This window comes from Triticum dicoccoides, chromosome 6B, assembly GCF_002162155.2.
Source record: "Triticum dicoccoides isolate Atlit2015 ecotype Zavitan chromosome 6B, WEW_v2.0, whole genome shotgun sequence".
Lineage (NCBI taxonomy): Eukaryota > Viridiplantae > Streptophyta > Magnoliopsida > Poales > Poaceae > Triticum > Triticum dicoccoides.
Window position 1 is genome coordinate 142,103,251 of NC_041391.1, and position 26,341 is coordinate 142,129,591.

At 44.0% G+C, this 26,341-nt stretch overlaps 1 protein-coding gene, 1 non-coding gene and 2 pseudogenes across 2 annotated transcripts; 2 read left to right on the forward strand and 2 right to left on the reverse strand.

Annotated features, from left to right (window-relative positions):
* Positions 1 to 220: 220 nt before the first annotated feature.
* Positions 221 to 1,483, reverse strand: LOC119320327 (ATP synthase subunit a-like). The gene has a single exon (XM_037594433.1). It carries the CDS (start codon positions 1,379 to 1,381, stop codon positions 221 to 223), a length of 1,161 nt encoding a protein of 386 aa, XP_037450330.1. The 5' UTR covers positions 1,382 to 1,483.
* Positions 1,484 to 4,958: 3,475 nt separating this feature from the next.
* On the reverse strand, positions 4,959 to 9,234 carry LOC119325302 (annotated as a pseudogene).
* A 3,399-nt stretch (positions 9,235 to 12,633) lies between these two features.
* On the forward strand, positions 12,634 to 12,704 carry TRNAC-GCA. The gene has a single exon. It is a non-coding gene; the product is annotated as a tRNA-Cys (tRNA).
* A 1,725-nt stretch (positions 12,705 to 14,429) lies between these two features.
* Positions 14,430 to 25,752, forward strand: LOC119321843 (annotated as a pseudogene).
* Positions 25,753 to 26,341: the final 589 nt, after the last annotated feature.

Below are 26,341 nucleotides of genomic sequence, written 5' to 3' on the forward strand. Positions count from 1 at the left end.
CCATTTTTGTTGAGGCAATTCTTACTTGTTCATCGGGAAGTGATCTGGCTCCTGAGATATATGACATTCTTTATCCTTATCTTTTCCTGGTCTTCTCGGCTGGAATCTACAATCTACACCTCTCCAAACACAAACGCAATATCTTGAGTACCCGGAACCATGTTTAGTGCTGCAAAAGCGCAGCTGTAGCCCCCTAGAATCTTCGGCTCCTCATTTTTATTCAATTATGAAATGACTCATTTTGATGGAGATTTGTAGCATCATTCAAGTAAATACAAATTGAGATCGTAGAAACATGAGCTTGTGATATAGCTACACCTAATTCCAGACCGGTTAATGCTAGAACTATAAATAAGGGACCAAGATCTCCTATGAAATAGAAAATATTATTCAGAAATAGCATAGTCCAAGCAAACCCACTTAAAATCTTTACTAAACTATGACCGGCCATCATATTAGCAAATAAACGTATTCCTAAGCTTAATGCACGAAAACAATAAGAGATTAGCTCAAGGAGTACTAAGAAAGGTGCTAACGGCAGTGGGACTCCCGCAGGTAATAAGAAGCTAAAAAAATGAAGCCCATGTCTTTGAAATCCAACGATCGTAATGCCTATAAAAATGGAAAATGAAAGAGCCAAAGTAATGAGAAAATGACTTGTCACTGTGAATCTAAAGGGTATCATACCCTGGGGATTACGAAATAACGAAAAAGTAAAAGTGACCGAGATGCGAGGGAAAAACTTTTGTTTCACATTTCCGGAAAGACCACCTATTTGTTCGTTTACCAGGTTCAGCACGAAATCATAAATAAGCTCGACCAAGGATTGCCATGCATTTGGCACTGACTTTCCACCTCCCTTTTTCGTAACAACAAAAAAAAGAAAAACGACCAAAACGACAGTGAGCAGCATATACAAGACTTCATTTGTAAATGATAAATAAAAGTTGCCCACATGAAGATCAATTATTGGGATAATGGCAAATTGATCCAATGGGGTTTCCGGGTAGGCACCAGGCAGATTCTGGATAAAATTATCCATACCACCACCCGCCCGAATATCCTCTAATATGCCCTGCCAAGTTTCGCCATTTCGGTGGCGGGCTCCCAATACTGTTCTAGCTAAATTGACTGCTCCCTGTTCGGACTCATTTTGGCCCAAATACTCTTCTATTTGTAAAACTATTGTGACGCCGGCAATTCGCTCAGGCGTTGGCGTTATATCCAAGTTTGGCGTTATAGCAAAGTTCTGAGAGATGTTGGTTGGGAAAAAATCATGTAGATCGGGAAGACGGGAACACTTACTATGAATTGGTTGATTCGTTGTAATAGCAGCAAATAGCATATTTCTATCCTTCATATCCGTAGAAAGAAATCTCATCTCCAGGTAACTCCATCTTTTTCAGCTCTGCTCGCTCACTTTTGAAAGGAGACTGATCTTGACGTCGGCGTTGGTTTTTCCAACGAAAAACAAGAACATTCTTTCACGAACTTCCATGACAAAATGCTAGTTGCCTTGTAACGCATACACTGGAGCGTTTGTCCCATCGACGAAGGCCACTATACGCGTTTTCTGAAGAGCAACATTCTCTTATAACCAAACATCGCAAAGACAGAAAGGAGTATCCTGAACGCCAATGGCTAGCAGACTTCGCGGAACACTCACGATATTCAGCTAAAGCTGGATGCATATTATATCTTGCCTTGGTAGAGCGAAACTTTGAACCCAACACAAGCAACTCTCCCGGTTTAGCGATATTGATGGGTTCCAGCCTCATTCCACTAGCCCTAAAAGCATTCTAAATATATAAAAGAGGGGGAATGGATTCTACAAGAAAAGGCGGGCAAAGGTAGTTCAGGGGTCAATTCTTGGAGCATAGCTCATTTCTAAGTCCCCAACCCATCTCGTGCTCGTGCTGTACGCGATCGAATCTTGCGGCCGGATAGAGCAATGGAATCACCGAGTCGTATGAAAAGAGGGCTCTTCTTTTTAATCTTAACACAAAGGCTAGCTCCCCTGGGGGTTGTCATATTACAATCATTTGTATTACTTTCCTACCAATCCTGAACTAGCTATGACCCTTATAGCGAGCCTCGCTTTACCGTTTCAGATAGAAACATATGGCGCTCCTAAAGTCGATTGGATACTTTCTTTTTTATTGAATTAAGCTAAGCCGTGGACTTTATCACGTGAAGAACTCCTTCTTATGAGCTCATGGACTTGATCAATGCTAGTTCAAGTTCACGTCATATTAGGAAATTAGTTCATTAATTCGTTTATTTGCCAACGAAGAAGCCTTGCGCTACTCGGAAAGTACTGACTAGAGGGGGGGCGTGTGGATCCATAGTCCTAGCCATTCTCACAACGGGATAATAAAGCGAACAAAGACCATGAGAAGAGATTACAACATCCAGAACGAAGCCTGTCAAGCCAACCTTCCCTCACTGCGAAAATGCAACATCCGGCGTACTCATTGGCTTTGACCTCAGATTCATTACTTGCTAGAGAAGTAGTTTACATAACTGTCACAGCTCCAATGCGATAATCTTGTTAATCAGCAAAGTCGCTAGCCTAAATAAGGAGTTTACAATCGCTTGACTATAAAGTAAAGAGCGGCTAATGGGAGATTGCTTGAGTAGGCTCAGTAAGGGATTACCCGCGGGCAGGGTGAAAGAGCTTTCATTAATAGTATGAACTGGTGGATCAGCAAGATAGCTAGAGCTCCTTAAAGGAAAGCAAAATCCAATTCTATATTATATCAAACTATAAAGCAAAGATGAGGAAGCTGCGCCTTTACTCGCTCGAATTAGAGGAAAAAGGGGATATGCAGCAGTAACAGCTTTTCTTTCAATAGTAAGCAGGAAATGCGAATAAGAGAAGGGTAGAAGAAGCGATCCGCGCATTTCCTTATTTCACAACGGATTTGACTCGTTAGAGAAATCATTTCTTAGGTATGATACATTCTTTGAAGAAAGAGTAGGTTCTGCTATTTAAGACTTAGAGGAAGTGATTTCCGGGAACTAGTAGACCAAGCCAATCAACAAGGAAAGCCTGTCAAGCAAGGAAGCCACCAAGCAAACCTTTAATAAGCATCTCTAGCGCAGTCACTTCTCTATAGAAAGAAAAAACCTGCAGTCAAGACTAGTCACATTAGTGAAACAAGTGATTCGCTGACATTCAATTCAAATAGAAAGAGTAGTCACAGCTGCGACAAGTTGCTCTAAGAGGAAGGAGTTGACTTACTTTCAATTCCTAATACAGCAAGAGCGGATTTTTTTCATGTAGCATTTCTACCCCTATAGGATTTCCCATCTTAACCGAGAATGGGTGCCCACCTTGTACGTACCGAGAATGGGTGCAACCCACCCCATCTAAAGTAGCCTGAAATTCGTTCCTCTACAATCCAGAGCAGTCCGAACATGTACCGCGATCTGGACGGACAAAGAATGCCGTACACTTGAGTGACCCCCTTTTCTGTGACACCACCAAATTCAAAAGAAGAGGTGAGATCACCCTGCAAAAATCCTTTGTAGCTCTTAAAATATGGGCCAACCTCTCCATTAATATTGATACTCACTGCACCTCCTTCTACCACTTGTTTAATCCAACCTCTCCACTTCTCACTAAAGAAAACCCTTTTTAAGCAAAACCTCTTGTAGAAAATCCCAATTCACCCTGTCATATGCTTTTTCAAAGTCTAGCTTTAGTATGACCCCCTCTTGTTTAGTCCTCCTAAGCTCATGAAACACCTCATGGATAGTGACCACCCCATCTAAAATATTTCCGTTTTTCATAAATGCCGTCTGACTCTTACTCACCACCTTATCTGCAACTCTCTCAAGCCTATTTGTCAGTACTTTAGTCACAATTTTATAACAAACATAATATAAACATATTGGCCGATATTGCTTGATAGTTGCAGCATCTTTCGTTTTAGGAATCAGAGTAACCACCCCATAATTAAGTCTTCTAAGTTGCAACTCCTCAGCATGCGGGCTATCAAGCATTCTTTTGACCATCTCTTTAACCATCTCCCAAAAATGTTTCTAAAAGATTACTGGTAAGCCATCTGGGCCAGGAGCTGTATTGGTTTTCATCTCTTTAACTACTAACTCTAAAACCTCCATAGTGAAAGGCTTAGTCAACTCTTCATTGTCTAGTTCTGATAGCATGTGCTCTGTTGACCAAGGGGCTTCCACCAAGAGATATGTCCCCCCTGTCCTCTGAACCAAATAGTCTCTTATAGTAACTAGAAATGTGTTCTTGCAACTCTTTCTCATCTTGTATAACATTTCCTTCATGTTCCAAAGAAGCAATATTACATTTTATGTGTCTTCCATTGCCAGCACTATGGAAGAATGAAGTATTTGCATCTCCCTCAAGTAACCACTGACAAACTGACTGACAATGTGGACTGCATGAGCAATGTCAGGCCGGGTCACAGTGAGGTACACAAGGCTGCCTACAAGATGACGATAGCGAGTGGTATCCCTCAAGAGGAGTACCATCACTAGGGCGCAATTGGAGATGGAGCTCCATGGGTGTAGCGGCAGTGTGTGTATCAGTAAGACCTGAGCGTGAGATCAAATCCTGAGTATAGCGATGCTGAGAGAGATAGTAACCATCATTAGTTTTATCAACCTCAATTCCCAGAAAATAACGGAGAGAAAATCAATCTGACATCTTGAATTGCTCACTCAACTTTTTATTAACAAAAGCAATGTACTTCTGATCATCTCCAGTGATCAACATATCATCAACATAGAGAAGAAGCAAGGTATGACCGCGGTCAGATGTATGAGTGAAAAGTGCAGGGTCATGCTCACTAGAAGAGAAACCAGCAGCTTGAACCACAGAGCTGAAACGCTCAAACCAAGCACGAGGTGGTTGCTTTTTTCCCATAGAGGGCCTTTCGAAGGCGACAAACATGACCATCAGGAACTTCAATACCCAGAGGTGGCTGCATATAGAAAAAACTCATGTAGATCACCATGAAGGAAAGCATTTTTGACATCCATTTGAGAGATTTGCCAAGATCGAGCTGCAGCCACAGCAATCAGAGTACGAACAGAAATTGAAACAACGCAACCGTACTATCTATTTACGATAATTTGATTGCTGACAACACGACAACATCACGCTTCTCTTTCTTATTCTTATTTATATCACTGTCACTTTACCGGGCCGGAAAAGTGACACCGTCACGTCTCAGGGTCGTATGCCTGGAACAAGAAGGGTCGTCGTACAATTTCGGCGATTACAAAAAAGAAGGAGGCGAGCTCCCTATCCCTCTTTGTCTTTCCACTTCCCTCATTCAGGAACAAACACTTCGCCAAATTCTTTTGAGTCCCGGCCCGGTTTTTCCCCACTAACCAATTACGTTACGACCACTGAACAAACTTGGTTGACGAACATGGTTTATGCGCCGCTAATCTAGCGGCTTGTCGAGCATTTGACAAACTCACACCATCCATTTCAAATGGGATTTGTCCCGTGGACACACGAGCAATCCAACCCGTCGGATTTCCTTTTCCTCTTCCCATTCGAACTTCTGCGGGTTTCCCCGTAATAGGAAGATCTGCGAGAACTCTTACCCATATCTTACAATTTCTTCGGAATTGTCCGCTCATAGCACGATGGAATTGTCCGATTGTAGCCCGACGCGCTGCTTCAATGGCTCGATATGAAAGACGACCAGCTCTACAACTTTTGGTGCCATATCTTCCAAAACCAAGTTGTGTACCATCCGGTTCGCGACCCCTACTACATCTGCATTTAAAATATTTACTATATTTCGTACATTTCGGATATAGCACGTCCCTTCTTATTTTGACTATATGAGATCCGCACTTTGACACCTGAAATTCCGTTACGAGTAGATACTTCCGCAGGAGCATAATCGATTTTCTGGTTAAATACATTACAAGATGTTTTTCCATACTTTCCGCATTCAGTTCTAGCTATTTCCACACCCCCTAATCGACCAGAACAACAAATACGTATCCCCTCCACCCCTTTTGGCATTATTAATGGAATATCCTTCACTATTTTACTAAAAATGGAACGAAATGAGATTGGATTGTTCCTCAGTTGAAAAGAGATGTCTTGAGCAATCAGAGAAGCACTTTGATAAACAGATTTGATCTTTACCGACTCAATTAAGGTATTAGTGTTTGTTCTATTAGACAAAAAAGATCGCATTTTTTGCACTTCGTTCAAATAAGAGTTGTACCCGTACGGAATTATCCTCTTTCTCAGTATGATCTCTATCATCATCTCTATTCCCTTTATCAATTTTCCTATCCTACCTAGGTCTATGAATTTCTCTATCAATTCCATTACCTTATCCTTACCCATGAGGTTCCTACATTTGATCCTAAATTGAGCTAGGAGTTGTTTCCGGGCATACTCAAAAAAAGGGTTATTATACACCCCAACCCCATCCCTTGGAAAAAAGAAGGTAGCACCGAAGAAAGGAAAGAGCGATATGGTGGTTTTTGTTGTTCCTGCGAAGCGAAGATCATTCGCTTGGCGAATGAAGTGGATCAACCTCTTTTTGGCTCGGGCCAAACACTTTTTCTCGCTGGTAGAGCTTTCTAAAAAAAAGCGATGCGAGAGCGTATTCTCTTATCTAAGCTTCCTCCCTTCGCTCCCCCCATCCTAGATGGTTCAGCCACACCCGGTGCCACGAAATGATTGAGAACTAGGACGGGGTCGAAATGCATTTTATTCTTAGTATTAAAAAAGTATTGCATGACCGAATAATTCAAGGAGGGGCGCACAGCGGGGAGGGTCCTTTTTAGTAGATGACTCGTCGGGCCGTCAGAGCGGGACTTCTTTGGTAAAAATAACTTGATTCTATTCCTTTTTAGTAAGGAGGCGGCATTTCCCATAAGGAAAGGTATGTCATTTACAACCTCGGCGTATTGAGGCCGCTTGAAGGCCCCGCTCACCCGAAGTGATTTATCAAAATTCTTCTTTCTCGATGGTGATCGGTCATGGTATCCATAACGTTGCATCTTTTTCGGCCAAATCCGGATTTCGTTTTGCTTCTCCTGGTCGATCGACTCGACTCTTTTCCCTGCCCCCCGGCCTCTCACTTCGTTTCGTTCTTCCTCTGTACCCTCGCTTGAATGAAGACACCCGATCGGCCCGACTTTCCCAAATGTCGGCCACCAGCCCTTTTCCTGTAGTACGGGTCTTGATTTCTTGTCTTGTTTTCGTTTTAGTCGTGGTGATCGCCCGGGAAGAAAGAAATGAATGAATGTCCTTTTGGGAAAATGTAGAATAATACACCTACCGAGACGAAAGCCAAGGGCGAGTTTCGTAGGTGGACGTATCGAACTAAAATAAGATCTAAGATTGACATCTTGATACAATGATTTACCATAATAATAAATAGAGTCAATGGTGACAGAGCCGTGGGAAGAGCCGCTTCTTTTTTGCGGCGGGGGCTTCCATTCACCAGCGCAGACTACATACACGTGCTCTCTAAACCGTGCTAGATAGTCACCCATCACACGGCTCTCAAACCCAACCTGTGGTGGATCCCGGGGGACAAAGCAAAGTCAAAGTGCTTGATCCTTTGCCCCATACTTTGAGATCTTCCTCCCCGCCGATCAAGCAGCAACGCAGCTCGTGATAGGCTTAGCTTAAGCCGCTAACGTTCGGTTCGGATAAGTAAAGTCCCTTCGGTCGGTTCGCTCAGGTGGTCTTCCCTTATTTTCCCTAACGTTCAGAGTTGTTCTGGTTTGAGAAAGGAGCACCGCCAAGTCCACTAGGGGCGCCCTGAATGAATAAGAAATGGACAGCTGAGGTCAGGCTTGCATGAAAAAAGAAGATAATAAGTTAGATGTACACACCTGAGGTTGGTAAGAACTGAGGGACAATGCCCCCCCTCACTGGGCCCATCAGCGAAAGCAACTGCTACTTAATCGTTGGTTTGCTTTCGTGCAAGGCCCCCGCTGCTGGAACAGGCGGTTGTCATTTTCAAGTAAACGCCCCGCCCCCTTTCTTTGCCCGCCGGCCACCTAGCTCGTTATTCTTTGAGATCTAGATAGAGTCTCGCTTCGGGGCGGGGGAAGCATGTATTTGATAGATCTATCGAATCCATGCTGCAAGCAGCAAGCGTAGGCTAAAAAGGCAATAGTCTAACGTTGGGGTAGGGCGCGCCAAAACAACCGGGGGCCCCGGAGGGGTCAGTACAAAAGTAATATATTCTTTCCACTTACTTTCATTGGCTAGCTGCCTTTTGTAGCGCGCGTACTCTGATCCTCTTCTACGAATCTACAACTCTCTTTACTGAGCGAGACTTCATCTATATCCCTAAAAGTGGATTTGGATTCCCATTTATTCTTTGAATGACAGCTTCAACTAGGCTCCACCTTAGAGAGGGTTTTCGGTTTGAATCAAGATAGGGTCACGGGCGCGTCGGAACGGTAGCTGCTTAGTCTCATCCGAGAGTCCAATCTCTTTTGTGCTTGCTTTTGTGTCTTTGAATAAAAAAGAAAGAAGGGGGTCGATTTAGGCTCCTTCCCTTCCACTGCATAGCTGCGCTATCAGGTACTATGAGCCCTCTGCCCCACGCATCTAACCAGCTCGCGTGGTTCACCGGTTCCACCGAAAACTCTCATTTGTTGAAGCGGAGCATAGTGTGGCGTCGAGCGAGAAAGGTCTCTTTTTTGGTTTATTCACTGATCTGAAATGAAACTTAGCACTTGTTTTTTTATTGATTCCTGGGGCTAGGCGTTCGCAGAATCAGTCTATCCGAACCGCAGACGCACTTTTCAGATCAGTGACGGCCTCTCCAGCAGAGCTGGGCGCCGGGGCCCTGGATGCGCTAGAGATCGGCACATTAGGGGAGTACTTGCCCGGGTTTCTCGGCCTGGTATCCTTATCCTCGCGTTCATGATATCTACATTCAACTGTGCCCCGGAGACACGGTCGAAGCACGCCCGCCCCGTGTGCGTCTTTCATGACATGCTCTGGTCCCGGGTTTCTTCCTGTGGTCTTCTAGCGTTAGAAGAAGTCGTGTCCGTCCCGGACATCTGCAACATCCTCTCACACCTTTTTTGGGGGGACAAACAAAGATCAGGAAAAGACGGACCGAACCCATTCGGTGACTTTCGCGGTCGCCCTCACTGAACCGACTTGGATCTGAACTACGATTCAGATCAAGTCTTACCGAAATTGGATTTCCTTTTCGTGCCATATGTCGCTTAGACTTTACTTTTTCCCCTTCCCGCCCTTTCCTCTATTTGTTCGATAGGGTCTTACTTTTATTCGAATTCTAAACCCATTGTCGTCCACAGTTTCCTTGTCGACGCGAAGGGGCCAGCAGCCCCCAAACCAAAGTCTGAGATCAGAACTCATACCGCGGTTGTGGCTTGAAGGCCGCATGCAAGTTCTGAAATATTTAGAGAGTATGTGTTAGTACGAGATCGCGCTATCAACTTATTTCATCTTTCTCGATGATTAGGACAAAATTGTATCCCTTAGGAACCGTACATGCACCTTTGTTTGGATGCCGATCTAATATTGTTACAATACAAAATACTTGAAGGCCACACGCAATTGACTCACCTACATTTTATGCTCCCACCCTTTTGTAGAAAAAGCCTCTGCCTCTGGGGAAGTGCTCACATCAACTCCAATTTGGATGGAGCTTCTCGATGGGTTAGAGCGTTTGCGAACCAAAAAGGGGAAAAACCCATCCTCCAAAGTAGTGAAGTGAGCCAGTACAATAAGACAATAGGTCTCATGGGCCAAGCCTGCTATCAGGCAGTGAGTGGGAATCAATCCTGAAAGAGAGAAGGTCTAGTGCTCTCAGAAAATATTTGATTCGCCGAAAAATTGGCTTTATCAGACCAATCCATGTTCAGAAGCCTTCCATCAAAAGTCAGTGGTCTAGGCCGCTTTCCTTGACTTTGAGTTGGATCTCATTCTTCTTCCCGGCACAAAAAGAGGGTAGACTTCATCCGAGACACATGGGTTCTTTTGCTTCCTTCAAAGAACTCGTCTTTGAGCCTCTAAAAAGAAGGGCATAGTATCCCAGCCACCTAGACCACCTAAAAGGAAGGAATTGGTCTTTAGCTTTGAGTGATCCAATCATTGGTGAATGGGTTCAGTAAGGTAGAAGGAAAGGGCCCCTCCCGACCTGGGAAATTCATAGCAGGAAAGACTGGCGCCGATCAGCGAAAGCGAACCCTTCAGTACATCGCGTTCAGCCCTCCCTCAAAATCCCATTTGTTTTATTGAGGAATCACTCTTGATCCTCTAAAGGCTCTTCTCCGTCTATAACTCAAAGTCCATCTGTCTCTCGTGGAAGTGCTTTAGAGTGCCTAGAAGATCCAGCAAACGGGGGTGCCAATGCTGTCCCAAGACCAGATCACGGTAGGTAGCTGCTTTAAAGAGGTTGGGAGACAGACTGGTGAACAATCTTCTTCTTGTTTTCTCCGACCTAGAGCACTCTTTTTTTCAATCGTACGAAGAAACTCCGTGAAAAACCCAGCTAGCACTCCTATGAGACGGCTAACTCCCAACTCCCGATACATTCTTTAGAGTCGACCAAAGGACTCATTGGTTTGGACATAGTTTCTTTGTTCCTGTGTTTCTGTTTTGCTCTCCCCCTTTTTTCACTTAGTTTAGTTGGAATGGAAAGAGAACTTCCTTCAGTTTTTCTTTTTTTGTTGTTGCATGGTTCGGTCTCTCCGAGTGGAATAAGTGGGTCCTTCTTCTTTTTCCTGACTGATGAAGGTCAAAATTGAAGATCGAATCAAGCGGAGTCTGGATTCCTATGTTCGTACCAACTCAAATGATTGATGAATTGGATCTTGAGTATGCTCACTTCGCTACTCAACAAGGGTGAAAGAATGACAAAGAGACTGACATCACAAAGGATGGGAAGGACCCAATCGTCTGCCTCTTTCTTGGTCCACCCCCCCTGGTGGGTACTTTATAGCTCACAACACGAGATAGGCAGATATGTGACATAGAAAAATTGCTTTCATTGACAACAAGACTCTCTTCCTGATTGGGATTGGTCTGTGCAGGATCTCCTTCCCTATGAGACTCTTGCTTCCCTTTGAAAGAGGCAGACCCCTACTTCAATTGTCATCTGACGCCTCTACCCCAACTGTGGACTCAGACCTCTCACAACCAAAAAAAAGAAAAGCAAAATCAAACGAATCCGAATATAACCAATCTATCGCCTTTGATGACTCGTTGACAGCCTCCTCAACCCAAGCTTCCATCTCCTACTCCAGACATCGGCGCTTGCCCGCGCCAGTCCATGAAAGGTGGATGAAGGTGAGTTTGACTACGAACTCGAGGATGCTGGGAACGATCTCTTTTCGAGGAATCACTCCCGTCGAGAGGCCCTCTTCCTCCCTTTTTCTGAATCTGGTAGAGAGGCAAAAGAGAAGTCCAGAGAGACCTCGACTCTTTCAGGGAAAGGAGGGAGATCGAATGCGAGATGGAGTCCCTGCCGAATGGAATGGACATCCTTGGGGACAGCTGTGTAAGACTTAATTTACCAAAAAAATGGGACGGAAAAACTACTAAAAAGATCACAAGAAACCCAGCTCAAAGTGAATGGAGAGAGAACCCCTGCGCCTTGGAAGGATCTGAAGCTGTTCGGACACTCATAGACAAGTGAACTCCAATCCAGGATCCCTCGAAAAGTGAAGTGAACTAGCCAGGTAGAACAGTCAGGTTAGGAAAAGAGTCTTTCATGTCAAGGTGAACATAGACAGACAAGGTTAGTTTGTTTTCCTTAATTCTCAGAGAAAAGACTCGTTGCTGGAACCGAGAGCACTGGTGATTGCTTTCTTTCTGACCTTCAGCCGAGAAATTCCATACCTTCCACCGACTTCTTTTGTGTGTGGCCAGAACGTGATGCTTTCCAATGCAGAGTACTTTTCTTAACAATGTATGAAGCCCGTAAAACCGAAATCGATCCAAATCCATGACCTTGACAATCGAGGAAAAAGGGTATGTATTATTATGGTGTGAGCCTTCTTTCTTTTTGGCCTTAGATTATCATAAGCGAGGAATGGTGCGTGCTAGCCTTCAGACTATACTTTATTGTAGGGAAAGGGAAAAAATGGAGAATATCTTTAAGAACCCTAGAAAGAATTTCACTTGGAGCAACAGGGGTCAGGTCACACTATATCAATATCATAATTCTCTTTTTTTTAATTGATACTGATTAGCCGTAAATCAATTTGACTTTGTTATGCCATTAAGGAAACACTATTTGGGATACAATACACATTTTAGAACCGTTCACTACTAACAAATAGAATTTATAAAAATAACAAATAATAACAAATAATATAGTTAATGGTTCCAATTTTTCCTAAATTTGCTGTGACTGGAAATCCTTTCTCTTTTCAATAGAAAGAGAAGGTATTTAAGCAATGTGTGTTTTGAGATACAATCAATCGAAGAGAATAAAACTGGGTCCAATAAAAAACAATAATGAATTTATTAAAAGGGATTGGAAAGGGATAAGTACAAAGGGATTCAACGATCTAAAAAAATAAAAAAGGGTTTAATAATCCCCTCCTACGAATAAAAATTAGTGAAATAATGTGGATGAATAAGATTTTGCTCTATTTTGGATCGGATTTGGCGGCATGGCCAAGCGGTAAGGCAGGGGACTGCAAATCCTTTATCCCCAGTTCAAATCTGGGTGTCGCCTGACCAAAAAAATACTTAGGATTTCTTATTGTACTGATTGAACTCGACAAATTCTTGCCCTGCATAAGCAAAGGAAAAGAACTAGGCCTGTCGATACTGGATTTTACCATAGTTCTAGTTCTAAAAAAGACTGTCAATTTCTTCTTAAAAATAGGGCTCTGGCAGGGTTCTGGGTAGTGGCCCAAACCGATACCAATAGGGATGAGGGATATATACTTATGAATTTCATAATTGATTCTATTCCGCAATTCATAACTACGAAAGTAAGAGGTCGGAAATCTTTTTATCCAAAGGTCCCTAAAGGACATTCCTTTTTTGCTCCTAGGATTGAAGAAGAGATCATACGAAAGACTATCAAGACTTCCTAATTATCTGACACTACCTACACTAAAGTAAGGTCTACTGACTCTGTCTGGAATTAGATTGGATAGGCTGATGGGAAATTTAGGAGTTGTGGAAAGAAGAGACTTTCTTTCCATACTTACGAGAGACTCCGAGTACTCAAACATTCAATCAGGATGGTCGGTTAGCTCTTATCTTTTAGAATAACTTAGTAAAAAAAAGTAAAAGTAATAAAGAAAATGAATCTCCTAACTCGGTGGCCCATGAGGTTCCAATGGTTAGTTTTGGATTTTTTCAGGCAAGAAAGCAAAGAAGAAGGGAGGATTCTCTATTACCAACTTCCCCCATTGTCCTGTCCTCATTGGTCATTCATCTTTCCCGATCTAGTGCCATCGTTCTTCAAGGTGCCAGAGGGTTTGAAGCATACCTACTACCCCTCCCCTGAGCTTAGTTCAGAGTTGCCTCAGCGCGCTCGAGTAATAACTGGGAAAATCAAGGTTGGACAGGTCTTCGAGCCAACTTCAGGAAGAAATGCAAGTGAAAGAGAATGCTCTCGAGGGCGCAGGAGTCTTTTCTTTCTTATTTGAAATCCAAATCGAAATGCCTCAACTTGATAAATTAACTTATTTCTCACAATTCTTCTGGTTATGTCTTCTCCTCTTTGTTGGAAGATGAGTACACATCGGGTAATCCGCCCACGAGAGCCCAATCACAAGAGGCTCATACAGAAAGCAATCAGCCCATAGCCCAATATCGAGACCACAGCCTATTATTCAAACCACAAAGGATCCGTCTTTCATCGTCCAATCTTCTCGATCGAACATATTGACATCAATACTCCTTTCCATGGCCATTCACGGCCCACGAAGATCAACCACTCGTGCCCGAGATCACTATCCAATCAAAAACCAGACTTCCAAGATCCATCTCACTCAGACCCTTTTGAATGTAGCGGATAACAACGGAGTGGGGCTATCGAATTGATATGTATTTGAATCTTAGGAGCTGGTAATCACTGATATGCTCATATTGGTGACGTTATTGTTGCTGTAATCAAAGAAGCAGTGCCCAAAATGCCTCTAGAAAGATCAGACAGAAGTAAGACGAGCTGTAATTGTACGTACATGTAAAGAACTCAAACGTGACAACGGTATGATAATACGATATGATGACGGTTGTCATTGATCAAGAAGGAAATCCAAAAGGAACTCGAGTTTTTGGTGCGATCGCTCGGGAATTGAGACTTATGAATTTCACTAAAAGAGTCTCATGAGCTCCTGAGGTATTAAAAATACTAGTAGTAGAGACTATGATATAGTAGGGTATCAGAATATAGATCAATCAGTAGATTGTGTCTGACGCATATACATGAAAAAAAGAATAATTAGATAATAATAAGAATAAGAATTCGAATCTTAATAAAAGGAAGGGTTCGAATAGCATCTACTAATATTACCGAAAACTTTGTGAAAATACTTCTACGAGAAGGTTTTATTGAAAACGTTCGAAAACCATAGGGAAAGTAACAAATCTTTCTTGGCACGTGCCCCTGCTCCTGGTCTTCGAACTAGTCATTAATGGTCGGCAACATAGGTACCCTTTTTCGGTATGCGTTGCGAACACTTTCATTTTTAGCGTCTCATCTTCTCTGGAGAAGCTCAAATCGAACGGATAGAGCAGATGGTCCAACTACAGAACTTCTTCTTTTTCATTACTTCCATGGTCGTGCCCCGTGGCACGGCAGCACCCGTACTATTGAAATGGTTCGTCAGTAGAGATGTTCCCACTGGTGCCTCTTCTTCCAATGGTACTATAATTCCTATTCCTATCCCTTTATTCCCTTTTTTGGTCTATCTACATTTAAGGAAATTCATACGCTCCATGGACAGAGCAAAAAGTGGAGTGTTGGTCAAAGCAAGCCGCCCTATTCTATTACCAGACAAAATGGAGAGAAGCTCATCCGCTAGAAATGCTTTATTTCATTTCGTTCCCGTTCTTCATTTCCTTATTATCGAATCCATGGGGGACTTGTCATATTTAGAATCTTTCTGCGGTCTGCTCTGTTTACAATTCTTTCGTACTCTCTTCTCTTTACCACGCGATAGGTCAGCGAAGCGTGAGCGGGCGCTCCGAAGTAAAGGCCAAACACTTCGGCCTAAGGGGAATGAGCAACAAAATGACAAGATGAGGTGCCCCGGGCACCCCCATATAGAAAGAAGGGTCGAAGGTTTTGGGCATGTAGCTTTCCCCGCCCCCCCCCCTCGTCGAGTGGTGCTTGTTTGGGGGGTGTGCCACCAGAAAGCGGGCTTGAAGCTCTCGCCTTACCAACGAGCCGACTGCTGATGGTTGTTGGTCACGACTACTACAAAAAAGTGAAGATGAATCTTTCTATTTCACATGGAGGAGTGTGCATCTTTATGTTGGGTGTTCTTCTGTCGTGCGACCCGATGGCTTATGTGCGACCTGTGGCCCACGCCTCCTATTCTATTTGTTCTGGGCGGGCGGCGTGAACTCTGATTCGGTCCGGGTATTCAATCCCGCCGCTGAGATGCTCAGTTGACTCCTTAACCTTGATAGGAAGATGGCTTATTCCAAAATTCGTGCATAAGGGTAAGGAACTTTGGATGAATTAATGCGAATGGGTGTAAGCCTCGCTGCTCGGAAACACCCAGTGCTGACCACACTGAGAGACACGAAAGCGCAGGTAATGCCAGTTGGCGAAGTGGCGTTAAGCATCCCTAGCGGTACGCAAAGAGAGGTCGTGATGATATCATCTACGTCCGTACCGCTCCTCGTGGAGTAGATCCCGCATCCAACCAACCCTTTTTTGACCAGGGAACGGGAGAATTCCCACTACCGCTGGCAGGCCAGCCGGGCCGTGAGCGCGGTGTTGGGGAACGTAGCAGAAATTCAAAATTTTCCTACGTGTCACCAAGATCTATCTATGGAGAAACCAGCAACGAGGGGAAGGAGAGTGCATCTACATACCCTTGTAGATCGCTAAGCGGAAGCGTTCAAGTGAACGGGGTTGATGGAGTCGTACTCGTCGTGATTCAAATCACCGATGATCAAGTGCCGAACGCACGGCACCTCCGCGTTCAACACACGTACAGCCCGGTGACGTCTCCCACGCCTTGATCCAGCAAGGAGAGAGGGAGAGGTTGAGGAAGACTCCATCCAACAGCAGCACAACGGCGTGGTGGTGATGGAGAAGCGTGGCAATCCAGCAGGGCTTCGCCAAGCACCACGGGAGAGGAGGACGACTTGGGAGAGGGGGAGGGCTGCGCCAGAACTTCGTCTGAAGCTCCCATGCGTCTCCCCACTATATATAGGGGTGGAGGGGCTGGTTTCTTGCCCTCCAAGTCCATTGGGGCGTTGGCCAAGGTGGGAGGAAAGAAATCCCATCATTTCCTTCCCCACCGATTGTTATCCCCCCTTTTTAGGGATCTTGATCTTATCCCTTCGGGATATGATCTTATTCCTTCTAAGGGGGGATCTTGGTGCGCCTTGACCAGGGGTGTGGGGCCTTGCCCCCACTACCCACGTTCATGTGGGTCCCCCCATGCAGGTGGGCCCCACTTCGGAACCTTCTAGAACCTTCCTGGTACAATACAGAAAAATCCCGAACATTTTCTGGTGGCCAAAATAGGACTTCCCATATATAAATCTTTACCTCCGGACCATTCCGGAACTCCTCGTGACGTCCGGGATCTCATCCGGGACTCCGAAAAACATTCGGTAACCACATACAAACTTCCTTTATAACCCTAGCGTCATCGAACCTTAAGTGTGTAGACCCTACGGGTTCGGGAGACATGCAGACATGACCGAGACGTTCTCCGGTCAATAACCAACAGCGGGATCTGGATACCCATGATGGCTCCCACATGTTCCACGATTATCTCATCGGATGAACCACGATGTCAAGGACTTAATCAATCCCGTATTCAATTCCCTTTGTCTATCGGTATGTTACTTGCCCGAGATTCGATCGTCGGTATCCAATACCTTGTTCAATCTCGTTACCGGCAAGTCACTTTACTCGTTCCGTAACACATCATCCCGTGATCAACTCCTTGGTCACATTGCGCATATGATGATGTCCTACCGAGTGGGCCCAGAGATACCTCTCCGTTTACACAGAGTGACAAATCCCAGTCTCGATCCGCATAAAACAATAGATACTTACGGAGATACCTGTAGTGCACCTTTATAGTCACCCAGTTACGTTGTGACGTTTGATACACCCAAAGCACTCCTACGGTATCCAGGAGTTACACGCTCTCATGGTCGAAGGAAGAGATACTTGACATTGGCAAAGCTCTAGCAAATGAACTACACGATCTTTTGTGCTAGGCTTAGGATTGGGTCTTGTCCATCACCTCATTCTCCTAATGATGTGATCCCGTTATCAACGACATCCAATGTCCATAGCCAGGAAACCATGACTATCTGTTGATCACAACGAGCTAGTCAACTAGAGGCTCACTAGGGACATATTGTGGTCTATGTATTCACACGTGTATTACGATTTCCGGATAATACAGTTATAGCATGAATAAAAGACAATTATCATGAACAAGGAAATATAATAATAATACTTTTATTATTGCCTCTAGGGCATATTTCCAACAGTCTCCCACTTGCACTAGAGTCAATAATCCAGTTCACATCGCCATGTGATTAACACTCACAGGTCACATCGCCATGTGACTAATACCCAAGAGTTTTAGGTTTGATCATGTTGCTTGTGAGAGAGGTTTTAGTCAACGGGTCCGAACCTTTCAGATCCGTGTGTGCTTTACAAATCTCTATGTCATCTCCTAGATGTAGCTACCACGCTCTATTTGGAGCTATTCCAAATAACTGTTCTACTTGGAGCTATTCTAAATTGTTGCCCCATAATACGTATCCGGTATCTCTTCTTAGAGCTATCCGGATAGGTGTTAAGCTTGCATCGACGTAACCTTTACGACGAACTCTTTTACCACCTCCATAATCGAGAAAATTCCTTAGTCCACTAGTTACCAAGGATAACTTTGACCGCTGTCTGTGATCCATTCATGGATCACTCTTGTACCCCTTGACTGACTCATGGCAAGGCACACTTCAGGTGCGGTACTCAGCATGGCATACTGTAGAGCCTATGTCTTAAGCATAGGGGACGACCATCGTCCTTTCTCTCTATTCTGCCGAGGTCGAGCTTTAAGTCTTAACTTCATACCTTACAACTCAGGCAAGAACTCCTTCTTTGACTGGTCCATCTTGAACACCTTCAAGATCATGTCAAGGTATGTGCTCATTTGAAAGTATTATTAAGCATTTTGATCTATCCTTATAGATCTTGATGCTCAATGTTCAAGTAGCTTAATCCAGGCTTTCCATTGAAAAACACTTTCAAAATAACCCTATATGCTTTCCAGAAATTCTACGTCATTTCTGATCAACAATATGTCAACAACATATACTCATCAGAAATTCTATAGTGCTCCCACTCACTTCTTTGGAAATACAAGTTTCTCATAAACTTTGTACAAACCCAAAATCTTTGATCATCATCAAAGCATACATTCCAACTCCGAGATGCTCACTCCAGTCCTTAGAAGGATTGCTGGAGCTTTGCATACTTATTAGCATCTTTCGGGATTGACAAAACCTTCCGGTTGTATCACATACAACCTTTCCTCAAGTAAATCGTCGAGGAAACAATGTTTTGACATCCTATCTGCAAGATTTCATAAATAATGCAGTAATCGCTAATATAATTCCAACAAACTCTTAGCATCACTACGAGTGAGAAAATCTCATCGTAGTCAACTCCTTGAACTTGTCGGAAAACATCTTAACGACAAGTCGAGCTTTCTTAATGGTAATTCTTACCATCATTGTCTGTCTTCCTTTTAAAATCCATCCGTACTCCTTTGCCTTACGACCATTGAGCCGTTCTGCCAAAGTCTTCACTTTGTTTTCATACATGGATCCTCTCTCGGATTTTATGGCCTCAAGCCATTTATCGGAATCCGGGCCCACCATCGCTTCTCCATAGCTCGTAGGCTCATTGTTGTCTAGCAACATGACTTCCAAGACAGGATTACGTACCACTCTCAAGTAGTATGCATCCTTGTCATCCTACGAGGTTTGGGAGTGACTTGATCTGAAGTTTCATGATCACTATCATAAGCTTCCACTTCAATTGGTGTAGGTGCCACAGGAACAACTTCCTGTGCCCTGCTACACACTGGTTGAAGTGATGGTTCAATAACCTCATCAAGTCTCCACCATCCTCCCACTCAATTCTTTCCAGAGAAACCTTTCCTCGAGAAAGGACCTGATTCAAGAAACAATCCTTTATTGCTTTTGGATCTGAGACAGGAGGTATACCCAACTGTTTTGGGTGTCCTATGAAGATGCATTTATCCGCTTTGGGTTCTAGCTTATCAGCCTGAAACTTTTTCACATAAGCGTCGTAGCCCCAAACTTTTAAGAAACGACAACTTAGGTTTCTCTAAACCATAATTCATACGGTGTCATCTCAACGGAATTACATGGTGCCCTATTTAAAGTGAATGTGGTTGTCTCTAATGCCTAACCCATGAACGATAGTGGTAATTCGATAAGAGACATCATGGTATGCATCATATCCAATAGGGTGCAGTTATGATGTTCGGACACACCATCACACTTTGGTGTTCCAGGCGGTATTAATTGCGAAACAATTTCCACAATGTCTTAATTGTGTGCCAAAACTCGTAACTCAGATACTCATCTCTATGATCTTATCATAGACATTTTATCCTCTTGTCATGATGATCTTCAACTTTACTCTGAAATTACTTGAACCATTCAATAATTCAGACTTGTGTTTCATCAAGTAAATATATTCAACATCTACTCGAATCATCTGTGAAGTAAGAACATAATGATATTCACTGCATGCCTCAGCACTCATTGGACTACACACATCAAAATGTGTTACTTCCAACAAGTTGCTATCTTGTTCCATCTTACTGAAACCGAGGCTTTTCAGTCATCTTGCCCATGTGGTATGATTTGCATATCTCAAGTGATTCAAAATCAAGTGAGTTCAAACGGTCCATTTGCATGGAGTTTCTTCATGCATATATACCAATAGACATGGTTCGCATGTCTCAAACTTTTCAAAAATGAGTGAGTCCAAAGATCCATCAACATGGAGCTTCTTCATGCATTTTATACCGATATGACTTACGTGGCAGTGCCACAAATAGGTGGTACTATCATTACTATCTTTTGGCATGAACATGTGTATCACTACGATCGAGATTTCAATGAACCATTCATTTTAGGTGCAAGACCATTGAAGGTATTATTCAAATAAATAGAGTAACCATTATTCTCTTTAAATGAATAACCGTACTGCGATAGACATAATCCAATCATGTCTATGCTCAACGCAAACACCAAATCTCGATGGTAGAGGGAGCGTGCGATGCTTGATCATATCAACATTGGAAACACTTCCAACACATATCGTCAGCTCACCTTTAGCTAGTCTCCGTTTATGCCGTAGCTTTTATTTCGAGTTACTAACACTTAGCAACAGAACCGGTATCTTATACCCTGGTGCTACTAGGAGTACTAGTAAAGTACACATTAACATAATGTATATCCAATATACTTCTATCGACCTTGCCAGCCTTCTCATCTACCAAGTATCTAGGGTAATTCTGCTCTAGTGACTGTTCCCCTTATTACAGAAGTACTTAGTCTCGGGTTTGGGTTCAACCTTGGGTTTCTTCACTGGAGCAGCAGCTGATTTGCCATTTCATGAAGTATCCCTTCTTGTCCTTGCCCTTCTTGAAACTAGTGGTTTCACCAACCATCAACAATTGATGCTCCTTCTTGATTTCTACTTTCGCGGTGTCAAACATCGTGAATACCTCAAGGATCATCTTATTTATCCCTGATATGTTATAGTTCATCACGAAGCTCTAGCAGCTCGGTGGCAATGACTTTGGAGAAACATCACTATCTCATTTGGAAGATCAACTCCCACTCAATTCAAGTGATTGTTGCACTCAGACAATCTGAGCACAAGCTCAACGATTGAGATTTTCTCCCTTAGTTTGCAGGCTAAGAGAATCGTCGGAGGTCTTATACCTCTTGACGTGAGCACGAGCCTGAAATCCCAATTTCAGCCCTCGAAACATCTCATATGTTCCGCGATGTTTCAAAAACGTCTTTGGTGCCTCTACTTAAACCATTTAACTGAACTATCACGTAGTTATCAAAACGTGTATGTTCGATGTTCGAAACATCCACAAACGATGTTTGGGGTTCAGCACACTGAGCAGTGCATTAAGGACATAAGCTTTCTACCGTTCGCATAATCGCTACTATCAACTTTCAACTATATTTTCTCTAGGAACATATCTAAAACAGTAGAACTAAAGCGCGAGCTACGACATAATTTGCAAAAGGTCTTTTGACTATGTTCAGGATAATTAAGTTCATCTTATGAACTCCCACTCAGATAGACATCCCTCTGGTCATCTAAGTGATTACATGATCCGAGTCAACTAGGCCGTGTCCGATCATCACGTGAGACGGACTAGTCATCATCGGTGAACATCTTCATGTTGATCGTATCTACTATACGACTCATGCTCAACCTTTCGGTCTCCGTGTTTCGAGACCATGTCTGCACATGCTAGGCTCGTCAAGTTAACCCTAAGTGTTTTCGCTGTGTAAAACTGTCTTACACCTGTTGTATGTGAACGTAAGAATCCATCACACCCGATCATCACGTGGTGCTTAGAAGCGACGAACTGTAGCAACGGTGCACAGTTAGGGGAGAACACTTCTTGAAATTTTGTAAGGGATCATCTTATTTACTACCGTCGTCCTAAGTAAACAAGATGCATAAACATGATAAACATCACATGCAATCAAATAGAGTAGTGACATGATATGGCCAATATCATATAGCTCCTTTGATCTTCATCTTCGGGGCTCCATGATCATCTTGTCACCGGCATGACACCATGATCTCCATCATCATGATCTCCATCATCGTGTCTTCATGAAGTTGTCACGCCAATGACTACTTCTACTTCTATGGCTAACGCGTTTAGCAATAAAGTAAAGTAATTTACATGGCGTTGTTAAATGACACGCAGGTCATACAATAAATAAAGACAACTCCTATGGCTCCTGCCGGTTGTCATACTCATCGACATGCAAGTCGTGAATCCTATTACAAGAACATGATCAATCTCATACATCACATATCATTCATCACATTCTTCTTGGCCATATCACATCACATAGCATACCCTGCAAAAACAAGTTAGACGTCCTCTAATTGTTGTTTGCATGTTTTACGTGGCCGCTATGGGTTTCTAGCAAGAACGTTTCTTACATACGCAAAACCACAACGTGATATGCCAATTGCTATTTACCCTTCATAAGGACCCTTTTCATCAAATCCGTTCCGACTAAAGTGGGAGAGACTGGCACCCGCTAGCCACCTTATGCACCAAGTGCATGTCAATCGGTGGAACCTGTCTCACGTAAGAGTACGTGTAAGGTCGGTCCGGGCCGCTTCATCCCACAATACCGTCGAAACAAGATTGGACTAGTAACGGTAAGCATATTGTACAACATCAACGCCCACAACTACTTTGTGTTCTACTCGTGCAAAGAATCTACGCAATAGACCTAGCTCATGATGCCACTGTTGGGGAACGTAGCAGAAATTCAAAATTTTCCTACGTGTCACCAAGATCTATCTATGGAGAAACCAGCAACGAGGGGAAGGAGAGTGCATCTACATACCCTTGTAGATCGCTAAGCGGAAGCGTTCAAGTGAACGGGGTTGATGGAGTCGTACTCGTCGTGATTCAAATCACCGATGATCAAGTGCCGAACGCACGGCACCAACGCGTTCAACACACGTACAGCCCGGTGACGTCTCCCACGCCTTGATCCAGCAAGGAGAGAGTGAGAGGTTGAGGAAGACTCCATCCAACAGCAGCACAACGGCGTGGTGGTGATGGAGAAGCGTGGCAATCCAGCAGGGCTTCGCCAAGCACCACGGGAGAGGAGGACGACTTGGGAGAGGGGGAGGGCTGCACCAGAACTTCGTCTGAAGCTCCCATGCGTCTCCCCACTATATATAGGGGTGGAGGGGCTGGTTTCTTGCCCTCCAAGTCCATTGGGGCGTTGGCCAAGGTGGGAGGAAAGAAATCCCATCATTTCCTTCCCCACCGATTGTTATCCCCCCTTTTTAGGGATCTTGATCTTATCCCTTCGGGATATGATCTTATTCCTTCTAAGGGGGGATCTTGGTGCGCCTTGACCAGGGGTGTGGGGCCTTGCCCCCACTACCCACGTTCATGTGGGTCCCCCCATGCAGGTGGGCCCCACTTTGGAACCTTCTAGAACCTTCCTAGTACAATACCGAAAAATCCCGAACATTTTCCGGTGGCCAAAATAGGACTTCCCATATATAAATCTTTACCTCCGGACCATTCCGGAACTCCTCGTGACGTCTGGGATCTCATCCGGGACTCCGAAAAACATTCGGTAACCACATACAAACTTCCTTTATAACCCTAGCGTCATCGAACCTTAAGTGTGTAGACCCTACGGGTTCGGGAGACATGCAGACATGACCGAGACGTTCTCCGGTCAATAACCAACAGCGGGATCTGGATACCCATGATGGCTCCCACATGTTCCACGATGATCTCATCGGATGAACCACGATGTCAAGGACTTAATCAATCCCGTATTCAATTCCCTTTGTCTATCGGTATGTTACTTGCCCGAGATTCGATCGTCGGTATCCAATACCTTGTTCAATCTCGTTACCGGCAAGTCACTTTACTCGTTTCGTAACACATCATCCCGTGATCAACTCCTTGGTCACATTGCGCATATGATGATGTCCTACCGAGTGGGCCCAGAGATACCTCTCCGTTTACACGGAGTGACAAATCCCAGTCTCGATCCGCATAAAACAATAGATACTTACGGAGATACCTGTAGTGCACCTTTATAGTCACCCAGTTACGTTGTGACGTTTGATACACCCAAAGCACTCCTACGGTATCTAGGAGTTACACGCTCTCATGGTCGAAGGAAGAGATACTTGACATTGGCAAAGCTCTAGCAAATGAACTACACGATCTTTTGTGCTAGGCTTAGGATTGGGTCTTGTCCATCACATCATTCTCCTAATGATGTGATCCCGTTATCAACGACATCCAATGTCCATAGCCAGGAAACCATGACTATCTGTTGATCACAACGAGCTAGTCAACTAGAGGCTCACTAGGGACATATTGTGGTCTATGTATTCACACGTGTATTACGATTTCCGGATAATACAGTTATAGCATGAACAAAAGACAATTATCATGAACAAGGAAATTTAATAATAATACTTTTATTATTGCCTCTAGGGCATATTTCCAACACGCGGTGGGAACGGGCTTCCCAAAAAGCGAGCCCCGGCCCGGGTCAGCATAGAATGGGGGGGACGGCCCTAATGTTGTGTTGGCCGGGTTGCGGGCGGATAAAAGCGGACGTGGGGACTCGGGTCGGGGCACAGCGTAACTAAGAGAGCCATTCCATTTAGGGCGAGACAGAATGGGCGGACACAAGTGGTCTGGTGTCCGAGCCGATTGGTCAGATGACGACTACTGCACATATTAGATTCTATTAGCCGCCTATCCCGGAATGGACTGGGATGGAATAGAAAGAACGCGAAGCAGCAAGCAAGGGATGAGCGCTTTGTTGCTAAATCGCATACGTTTTCTTGCTGGGTCGGTTTGTTTTTGGGGGGTGGGGCAATAAGCTTGCTTCTTCACAAGCTTATCCCCGCCCCCTTTCCTGTCCGTCCCGACCGGCAGCAGTTGGGTCTCCCCATCTCTCCTCAACTTCCCCGGTCTTCGGCCCGAGCTGTATGAGGCAGAAACTCGTCCCACGTACGGTTCGGAGGCCGAGCCCCACCCCTGCAATAATGGTGCGGCTTAGGTCAACTAATACGAATAAGATACAGTTCACTCAACGATTGCCCTTGGGTCCCGAACTCCATATGGGGAAGGAACGTTGTTGTTTGCGAGGTCTCGATCATTTACATGGACCCACTTCTCATTCCATTTGTGGGAATTTGATGATTTATAAACCGTCCCCAACGAGCGAAAGGTTCATGTTTGAACATGATGAATCACTTCGTGCCGACCTGTTGCCCATAAACTTTCCTGCCTCATATGAGAATGGAAAACTGGAAGATTTTCTGCATCGGTGGATGAAGAATCACGAACATAAGAATTTCTGGTTTAGCATGTTCCCAGAAAGAAGATACTTTTTTTCCATTCGAGAAACGAGGAGCACGACTGAAGTGGCTATACATACAAATCCATTTACGAATCTATATGCTCCGATTGGAACTGGAAGTTCCAGAACTGGCGGCTGGTATACCACCATAATGAAATTGCCTTTTATTTTTAGTATTCGGATAGGATTTCTGTTGGCTTCATCGGGAGGCTCGCATAGTTTGTTACGTCAACTCCAAAAGGATAAGTTGCATTGGAATCGAGAAAGTTTCGTTCATAATTGCATAAAAGGAGTAAAAATAGTGGCTGCGGCACGTCGAGGGTCAACCTTTGATATCGAATAACCTTTCGAGCCTTCCCCAATGGATCTCTATCCTCCTTTGAAACTAATAGAAGTTCACTGACCATCCCTGTCAAACATAACCCAAGGTAGGATCGAGAGGAGAAGAATAGGACTCTTGCTAGTATCATAACCTCTCGATGGGAGAATGAAACCATTAGATTAGTGGAAAGAAGAAAGAATGGGAAGAAACCAGCCAACTTACCAAGAGGAAGAAATGATGACCACTTTTTGTATTATCTCAAAAGTTTTCATTGGATCTATAAGTAATCACAACGTCACTTTTCGCCGGAGATTTCATGGTAGTTTTTGGAAACTTCAATTGATTAATGAGGTCAGGAGACTCTATAATTCGAATGATATGTGGAGAGAGCGGGGCGTCTTACCCGAAGAAATCGATACCATGGTGTCGCATATACACGAAGGTTATTCTTCATTTCATCCCAAATTGGTATACAAAACCTATAAATATGGTAGGGGTGGTATGACTTTGCAGGAACATTTCACTCTGGAAAGGCAAGATGAGCTTGGCTATTGTTGTGCCAGGCGCCCACTCATCAATGCTGGTGATTGGCCTTGTATGGCTGCGCCATCTCTTCCAATAGATGTACTACTTTTTAAAGTGTTAGCTAA

Coding starts and splice junctions, on each gene's coding strand:
- LOC119320327 (XM_037594433.1), bottom strand. CDS start 1,381: ATGAGATTTCTTTCTACGGATATGAAGGATAGAAATATGCTATTTGCT.